Source organism: Salmo salar, chromosome 12 (assembly GCF_965601325.2).
Source record: "Salmo salar chromosome 12, fSalSal1, whole genome shotgun sequence".
In the NCBI taxonomy this organism is placed as follows: Eukaryota; Metazoa; Chordata; class Actinopteri; order Salmoniformes; family Salmonidae; genus Salmo; species Salmo salar.
The window spans coordinates 87,703,505-87,713,446 of NC_138302.1; the positions used below are offsets into that span (position 1 = coordinate 87,703,505).

Sequence of the window (9,942 nt, forward strand, 5' to 3'; positions counted from 1 at the left end):
ACTACTAAATACACACAGAGTGGGATCGTTAGATTGCAGAAGTCTGTTTCAGGGCTCTGTGGTCTCCACATGGTCTGCATTTCTAAAATGAAAGGAGCACTGGAACTGTGCACTATGTCAGCCTTCATTGAATGCATTTCCTTTGCTATCTTCAATTTATTAAAAAAAAAGTTCATATTTATCAGTGCATTGATGATAAAGAAATATTGGGAAGTATTTGATTAAACTATTAGTGTTAGTATTTACAAGTTAATTACTATGTAATTTATTTATGTTGGGACATAATATTTGTTCCCAGACACAAACCCAATGCACCCAGCATCACTCTGACACAGCCCGTTGATCTCTCCATGTAATTATAGCTCCTTGACACCAGTCATAATTACATTTTAGTCAAACTTGGGATTTATGACTGAATGAGCACTCTGAGGCTAAATCAAATGAAGCTTTTGTATGCTGGTGAACCAGCCAGCCAGGCTATTTTACTCTTGAGAGTGCCCTAAAAATAAAGGCTGGGCCTTCATTTAACAATTGTTTGATATTCTTAATATCAAGAGTGCACATGCATGAGTCCCTATAATTTATACCTGAGAGTAGGAATATCCAAGCTATGGATATGAAAGATGTAGCAGTGTCAGCAAAAATCCAAATAATCTCATAAATTGTCGCTCTTGTTACTGTTACTATATCCTTTTAAAGGTTGTTTCAGCCTAATACAAAAGAGGGATGTCCAAGCACATTAATCTTTTGGAACAAAAATACTCCCCATTTTGGACCACCAAATCAAAGTTTATTGGTCGCAGGTGCAGCAAAACTCTTTGTTATCAAACTTGAGGAATTCGCTATCGTATTAGATTCCAATTAAAGGAGGACCATCTCTCAAATATATTGTGTGTACCTGAAGGGAAGCAAATGAAAATACCCAGACTTTGACACGAGCTGTCACAACAAAATGTTAATAATCCCCCACTTGTTGTGGGCAGTTAAGCATGTTCAGTGGGATGGCTCTTGGCCCGTGATGCCATGTGTAGCCACTCCAAGTGAGATGAGTGAGAAACGGAACAGAAGTGCTGGGCTCACCTTAAATGACCCTGGAGAGAGGAAACGGGTGTGATCTGAGAAATTAAGTATTGCTTTCTATCATATTTGGTGCCCACCCTACCGTTTTAGAGGGGGACAAATTCATAATAGTAAAAATAATTAAAACTGTTCTTAATTAATACCATGATACTAATAAACAACATGTAACATACAGTGCCTTGCAAAACTATTTTATTGTGTTACAAAGAGGGAGTAAAATTGATTTCATTGTAATTTTCTGTCAACAATCTATAAAAAATATGATGTAATGTTAAAGTGGAATAAAAATTATATTAAAACAAAATAATAATCAAAAAGTTATAAAATATATTTGTTGCATATGTATTCAGCTCCCTGTAAGACACTCTAACATGTTAGGAACACTTTGGGCATGGATTGTAGCTATATGTCTTCTTGGGTAAGTGTATAAGAGCTTTGCACACCTGGATTGTGCAATATTTGCCCGTTCTTATTTTCTAAATTCTTTAAGCTCTTTCAAGTCTTGCCATAGATTTTCAAGCAGATTTAAGTCCAAACTGTAACTTGGCCACTCAGGAACAGGAAGAAGCAGGTTTTCCTCTAGGATTTTGCCTGTGCCATCCCGTTTCTTTTTATGCTGGAAAACTCCCCAGTATTTTCCAATGCCAAGCATACCTATACCATGATGCAGCCACCACCATGCTTAAAAATAAGGAAGCAGTTACTCAGTGATATGCAATGTTGGATTTGCTCCAAACATAATGTTTTGCATTTAGGCCAAAAGTGTATTCCTTTGCAGTGTTTTTTTGCATATATTTGTATTCTGTATATTTGTATTCTTCTTTTCACTCTGTCATTTAAGTCATTATTGTGGAGTCACTACAATGTTGTTGATCCATCCTCTGTTTTCATTGAACTCTGTAAAATGTAAAACTAATGGCCTCATGGTAACATCCCTGAGCAGTTTCATTCCTGTCCTGCAGCTCACTTCAGAAGGATGACTGTATCTTTGATGTGTCTGGGTGGTTTAATACATAATCCATAGCATAATTATTAACTTGCCCGTGCTTAAAGAGATATTCAATGTCCCATCTACCAATCACTGCCCTACTTTATGAGGCTTTCGAAAAAGCTCCCTGGTCTTTGTAGTTGAATTTGTGCTTGAAATTCAATACTTGACTGGGGGAACTTACAGATGTTGTACGTATGGGGGACAGAGGAAGGGTTAGTCATTCAAAAATAATGTCAACCACTATTATTTCACACAGAGTGAGTCCATGTACCTTATTATGTGATTTGCTAAGCCAAATTTTACTCCTTAACTAATTTAGGCTCGCATTAACAAAGGGTCTGAATACTTATGCCCTGACTATATTTTAGCTATGAATTATTTATTTTTTGTCGATTGTTGACAAAAATGACAATTAGATCCATTTTAATCCCACTTTGCAACACAATAAAATACTGAATACTTTTGCAAGGGACTGTATCAGAGGCAAACTGGAGTTATTGTATTTTAGATTAGAAGCATTGATTGCATGTCTGGGTCGGGGTAGAGGGGGTTGACAAACTTACTTTGCACTATGAGTGAATCTGCATTATACTGGAACAGATGCTCAGTGTAGCACCATTTGCAACACAATAGCCCCCACACAACATGCTAAATGAAACACTGGCCATAAACAAAAGTGTCCAAAGTGGCTTGGCGCGGTTTGGGCGCGTGTGTGTGTAACCGATGTGAAATGGCTAGTTAGTTAGCGGTGGTGCGCTGTAATAGCGTTTCAATCGGGTGACATCACTCGCTCTGAGACCTGAAGTAGTTGTTCCCCTTTGCTCTGCAAGGGCTGCAGCTTTTGTGGCGCGATGGGTAACGATGCTTCGTGGGGTGTCAGTTGTTGATGTGTGCAGAGGGTCCTTGGTTCAAGCCCAGGTTGGGGCGAGGAGAGGGACGGAAGCTATACTGTTACATGTGCGCATGCATTTTTGTGTGTGTGCGTGCAGCGAGGCTTCGCACACACAGACACACACATGCAGACGGCAGATTAATAAAATACACTGCCCTTGATGTATTTGATATCATTCTACTAATTCCGCTCCAGCCATTACCACGAGCCAGATCTCCCCAATTAAGGTGCAACCAACCTCCATTGGTATGAACCTAAAAAGGACGAAAGACATTATGGCAGCTTCATTAAATAGTACCCGCAAAACACCAGTCTCAACGTCAACAGTGAAGAGGCGACTCCGGGATGCTGGCCTTCTAGGCAGGGTTCCTCTGTCCAGTGTCTGTGTTATTTTGCCCATCTTAATCTTTTCTTTTTATTGGCCAGTCTGGGATATGGCTTTTTCTTTACAACTCTGCCTAGAAGGCCAGCATCCCGGAGTCATCTCTTCACTGTTGACATTGAGACTGGTGTTTGCGGGTACTATTTAATTAAGCTGCCAGTTGAGGACTTGTAAGGCGTCTGTTTCTCAAACTAGACACTCTAATGCACTTGTCCTCTTGCTCAGCTGTGCACCGGGGCCTCCCACTCCTCTTTCTATTCTGGTTAGAGCCAGTTTGCACTGTTCTGTGAAGGGAGTAGTACACAGCGTTGTACAAGATCTTTAGTTTCTTGCCAATTTCTCGCAAGGAATAGCCTTCATTTCTCAGAACAAGAATAGACTCATGAGTTTCAGAATAAAATTCTTTGTTTCTGGCCATTTTGAGCCTGTAATCGAACCCACAAATGCTGATGCTCCAGATACTCAACTAGTCTAAAGAAGGCTAGTTTTATTGCTTCTTTAATCAGAACAACAGTTTTCAGCTGTGCTAACATAATTGCAAAAGGGTTTTCTAATGATCAATTAGCCTTGATAAACTTGGATTAGCTAACACAACGTGCCATTGGAACACAGGAGTGATGGTTGCTGATAATGGGCCTCTGAACGCCTATCTAGATATTCCATAAAAAATCAGCCGTTTTCAGCTACAATAACCATTTACAACATTAACAATGTCTACACTGTATTTCTGATCAATTTGATGTTATGTTATTATTGGACAAAAAAATAGATTTTCTTTCAAAAACAAGAACATTTCTAAGTGACCCCAAACTTTTTTTGAACAGTAGTGTACATAAGAGATGAGTAATGCAAAATATGTAAACACTATTAAAGTTTAGGCTCTACTGAGGGGGGTGCGGAAGGCCCAATACATCACTGGGGACGAGCTCCCTGCCCTCCAGGACATTTATAACAGGTGGGGTCTGAGGAAGTCCCGGAAGATCGTTAAGGACTCTAGTCACTCCAACCACGGTCTGTTCACTCTGTTATGATCTGGCAAACGATATCGGAGCATCGGGTCTTGGACCAACAGGCTCTGAGACAGTTCCTTCCATCAGACCATCGGACTCTTGAACAGCTAGACCCTAGCTGTCTACCCACCTGCACCTTAGGGTCTATTTGCACTGACTCTCCAAACACACACACACACCACTGCTCTTACTATTTAAGCTGTTATACCAAGTCACTTTACTTTACTCACTTTACTACTTGTATAAAACATACATTTTGATGTTCATTTTGATAATTTGGGTCCCACGTGGCTCAGTTGGTAGAGCACGGTGCTTTTCTATCAGGATTGCTGTTGGTCACGCTAGCTCTAGCCAACCAGCTTGCTTTTTTATTTCACCTCATCCATAATTAAAAGATAGATGGATTAGACACTATTGTCTGTGTCCTTCCAAAGAAGGAGAAGCCAAAGACAGTATAGTAGTAGTAGTTTAGAAAGTCTGTGGAGAAGCTATGATTGGCTTATGAAACATGGCTGACTGACAGACTTACCTGGCGCCACTTTCTCTGGATAAGAGCGTCTGCTAAATGACTAACATGTAAACCAGGGTATCACAACTGGCAACCCAAGGGCCTATTTGCCCCCCCCAAGTTTTCTGAGCAAAAAAAATAAGAATAAATGATTTTTTAAATTTTCATTGTTGGACATAAATTTAAGAAATCTGTTCCCAAGTATTCACACACAAAATAGAGAGATGTGATCATATACAAATGTAAGCAATGTTTGAAATTATTATGTTTTTGTCAAACATTATATCTGTTTTGGCTTCCGCTCAACAAATAATCGGCCCACAGCTGAATCAATTTGATTTTTGTACATCTATTTAACTAGTATAAACCATACTATAGTATAAACCAACCATTCTGTATATTCTATTATGTCCACATTACTCATATAGTTTTTATTACACATTTTTTCTTCTATCTTTTACTACTACTTGTTTTTTTGATTGATATTGTTATTGTACTGCATTGTTGAGGAGTGTTAGCAGGTAAGCATCTCCCTGTATGTGTTCACTTGATCAATAAACGTGTTATTTTATTTTGATTCCCCATCTAATAGAAATGTGCCTGCTTGTTTCCCAAGCTTTACTCTGGAACAATAATTGCAATGGTTTATATTTAGATACACGGATCACTATGAGATATACATTAGTTATTTACAGCGCAGATATTACATATTACACAGTCACAGTGAATAGGTGTAGGTAGCCTACTGGCTGTGTGCTTGTTATAGGCTTACACATGTAGCTATTTTATTCAAATACAAAATGCGGCACTTTGTTCCTGACCTTTATGTTTAAAATAGAGACGTCTAACAGAGCCAAGAGGTGTGGTTCACTTAGTAAATGGTTTCACATTAGCGTCGTTGTGCTGTAATCGGATACTTCTCTCTCTGAAGAAAAAGAGCGCTCTGAAGACAAAGGGGATATGGGGCTTTAACGGGGTTTTATGCTTCTAGATAGGCGAAATGAGGGGCAACATGCTTCGAATACAAATACATAAGTCAAAATAAAAAAATAAAAATCAAGGGTGAGCAGTAGGCTTTTCACGAGAAAAATATGTTGTTGAACGTAAGCAATGCTTGCAGTCACACAAAGGGACGGTATTCATCAAAGCCACTTGAAGCACTTGGCATAGGCAATTTTTTACACGAAACGCCATTAAAATGTCAACATGTAATTAATGAGAGAGAATAACAATGTTTCTAACACTAAGATAAATGACATATAAATCGACATCATGTAAAAACTTTCTTTCATGCTGGTAACTTTACAGCGGAGTACACCCTTTAAATGTTTGACCATTAGGAGAAAGAAAACTGGGAGGAGCTTGATAGGCGGGACAAATTCCAAAGAGTGACAACAATCTGTCCAATTAAAATTGCTAAAACATGTTGCTTAAATTCGGATTGCCCAATCACGTTTTCAACCGACAAGCTCCATTCTAACTAATGGATTACAGTCGAGCCTAACAAACAGATGTAACTGGTTTTCATCACTCTCTTCTCCTCTTCTCAGCCTCTCACAGAAATCACTGCCAAAAACATCGAGGCATCAAACACAGTATTTATTTCGGAAACATATCATACCCTTACATTAAACTAAATATGGCTGATACCGCAGTAGACACGACCACAACTACCGAGATTTCAGCAAAGGTGAGTTCATTAATTTGACTATGCGTTAGCCCACGTTACTAGCTAGCGTACTCTTCAGCTTAGTCTGTGTGAACACCAACTAGCTAACTTTTATAACCATGTAATAACCAAATAACTTAGGTTAATGTTAGTCATTGTCAATGACTGAAAAATAGTAGGTAGCAATGTTGTATGTTGTTCTCAAACGTTTAGCTAGTTATTTAGTTTAACTTTTTCGATAGCTTCATTATTTGCTTGTGACTTTGCTAGTTATGTTAGCAAGCTGGCTGGTTTGCCGTTTAATTTGCAAGCTAAACTGCTAAATGGATCGTTTATTGCTAGCTAAATAACGTTAGCTAAACAATCCCTCAGAAAATAGAGCTTCCCGGTTGAGCGATGGCGGGAAGGGCTCGAGTCTTTCAGAGCGCGAGTGGAGTGTGCGCCCTAATCATGTCTGGTGAACAGCGACGCACATTCCCGATGCCTTCCATTGTAGGCACTTCGGCAGTGGTCGGACACACTCCACTTGTAAAAATCGGTGATATAAATACAACGGCTATTATCATGTTTTAAAACATAATCTGGACGTGAGAAGGACTGCTTTCATTGGCAACGAGTATATGGACAAATCGCTTTGGACATGCAACAATTGTACCTATCAGTGAGCTAGCAAATCAAGGAAAACATATTTTCAGGAACTCAAAGAGAAGAAAGAGGTTGTCGAGGCGGAGGAGAACGGTAGCGGGGACGCACCAGCCAACGGCAATGGAACAGTGAGTTGAAGCTGAAGCTTATTCCCTCGCGAGCCTCATGGCCTTTTGTCTCGGCGCCCTCATCATGCAGGTGTTGTCAGACTCCGCCCCTACCATTTCCATGCACGCTATCCCACAGCTCTTTGTTTAGTTTGTCAAATGGCACAGATGTTTTCTCAAGAGATCGCAATTGGCCCTCATTGCGTTCCCTTCCCCTACTCTCTGGGGAATTAAGTATAAACTGGAGCATGTGCCCTGTTTTAACTCTGAAGCTTGTTGGCTGTGACCCGTGGGCTATTATTTTAACTTTTTTCTGAAGTCTATTCTAAATTAAATTACTTGGATGTCATTCTGCATACAATGTACCCACATTTATATGACATATTACAAAGTTACTCAAATTCTTTGTTTCCTTCCCTCCAGCACACAAATGGTGCAGAGACGAAGACAAATGGTGCAGATGATTCTGAAGAAACCCCTGTGGGTGAGAAGGAAGAAGAGGATGGTAAGTTCATGTTTCTTTTTGGACTCTCAGCTGGATAAAAAAAAAACATGTTTGTTTGATACTTGTGATGTGTCTGAAGCCCTTGTTTTTGCTTCATGTATGAAATTGATTGCAGGAGAGGGACCGGATGCAGCTAAGGATGCAGAAGAAGTTGCTGGTGAGGAGGTTGACCACCCTGTGAAGTGCCCAGCTGATGAAGGTGTTGACCATCCTGTGAAGCTCCCAGCTGATGAAGAGGTTGACCACTCTGTGAAGCTCCCAGCTGATGAGGTTGACCACCCTGTGAAGCGCCCAGCTGATGAGGAGGTATGCTTTTGTCAGATGATTTTAAAACGCAGTTAATATAATAGATTAACTTTTACCATGAGACTATCTTTATGACTGTTGTATATCTGGTCACTAAGTTCATACTTAAAACTTGTATTTTTTTCCTTCAGGACCAAGTGGAAACAAAAAAACAGAAAACCGAAAACGGTGAATCAAAGGAAGCTGAAGTGAAGGCATAGTGCGCAGAGTATGTACTCCTCCGCAACGCTGTCTACATGGCACGTTCAACTTCACCTTGTAGAGCTTGTGCTTTATGTATGCTTTACAGATTTTGTTTGTCCCCAAGATATTACATTGCACTGGAGTCCTAAAACATAGAGGCCTCTCCTCTCTTTTTATAAACTGTTATTTATTGGTTTCTTAAGCAAACTTAAAAAAACAAAACAACCTGTGCAAATAGAATCCGTGCTATTTTATCAGTTTTGTTCTTTTGTATTCGTATGAGTTAAGCACATTCTCTACATAGTTAACTGCTGACCAGCTGATTCAGAGACAGACAGCTGTAACCTTCTCCACATGTTCAGGGTGACTTCTCAGACTCACTGAAGACCAAAGATAAGTTTTAAGCAGGGGCTAATGGACTATTGTTAGCATTATTAATTCAGGCTTTTTTAATCCTTTTTGTTTACTGCTGCTAGTAGTTAATCCTTTGCCAGGCTGATCTGTTAACACAACAGATGGCACAAATGGAAGAACGCCTCCATGATAAAAGATGCTTGACCCTGTTTGGGGGGCTGGCTTCTGCAATGTTAATTACCCCCTCTTAAATCTTAAGGCTTTGGTCATGTTCTGTATGCATTTCACACAAGTGTGTACCATTTGTACCCAAGATACTGTGTTTTTTTGGTTTCATTTTAGGTTATTATGTTATGTCTGGGTGACTCAGAAATTGTGTCTACAACGGTCTTTATCAACATCATTCCCACCCTGGTGTTCTTAGTCTCTTCTTGTGCAGTTATATTTCATGATTGCTATTTGGTTGCTTCGACCACTGCTTTGTATATTCTGGTTCTTGATGATTAAATAAATCAGTCTTGTCTTTTTACCCATTTTTGTTATTTTGCATAGACTGATAGTTCAGTGTAGCTTTTCACGTCTGTTCTTAAATAAGATGCTGAATAGCTTTTTAGTGTTATAACCAAATTACAATTGTGATACTAGTGTTTGAACTGAAAGTATATCTTATTAAATTGTTAAAATTGTCCTAGCCATGTAAGCATTGATGTCAGTTGACCTCATTTAGTATAAGACTGAATATGAATGGTTTAGTTGGAGGAACAGGAGTAATTCTCAAACTGATCGTTGTTACTGGGAGAGGGAGGGATTCTCATAATCTTAGCATCTGGGTTTTTCCATTGAACTGTCTGTACACATCAATCCATTGAAGTACTCCTGACAAGATGCAGTTTACAGCTCCACCTAGTGGTACAAACTGGTATTGTGGGTTGACTCCGGGCAGGGTTGATTGGTGACAATCACAACTCTGATAGAACCGTTATCACATGGTTATGTGAATGTAGGTTTTCAGGTCAGTGACCAGTTATAAATAATGGCTACATAATACTGTATGTCTGAATTCAAAATACATAATAGCTGTAAATCTAATACCAACATTTTACAAGTAAACTGATCATAAAGGAAACTTATAATATGCATAATTATCTGCATAGATAGAAAACCTATAGGACGCTTGAAATTCTATGCTAAAGTGAGTTTAATAAAAAACAACAGACCCAAAAAAGTCAAATTTGTTATTTTAATTGAACTCTACCCTGAGGTTAAGTAGCTGTTTCAGTAACATAATATTGGAATTATGGATGAAAAAG

General features: G+C 39.1%; 1 protein-coding gene across 2 annotated transcripts; it reads left to right on the forward strand.

Annotated features, from left to right (window-relative positions):
* Window positions 1-6,313: 6,313 nt before the first annotated feature.
* Window positions 6,314-9,161, forward strand: LOC106565712 (uncharacterized). 2 transcript variants are annotated; one of them, XM_014133118.3, is made up of 5 exons: window positions 6,314-6,553; window positions 7,228-7,305; window positions 7,708-7,789; window positions 7,905-8,095; window positions 8,227-9,161. In XM_014133118.3, the coding sequence occupies exons 1-5, from the start codon at window positions 6,503-6,505 to the stop codon at window positions 8,293-8,295; spliced, it is 471 nt and encodes a 156-aa protein (XP_013988593.3). In that variant the 5' UTR covers window positions 6,314-6,502; the 3' UTR covers window positions 8,296-9,161. The 2 variants fall into 2 exon arrangements, with proteins under 2 accessions (XP_013988593.3, XP_013988594.1); XM_014133119.3 differs by lacking the exon at window positions 7,228-7,305 and having other exon boundaries at window positions 6,318-6,553.
* The last annotated feature ends 781 nt before the right edge of the window (window positions 9,162-9,942 follow it).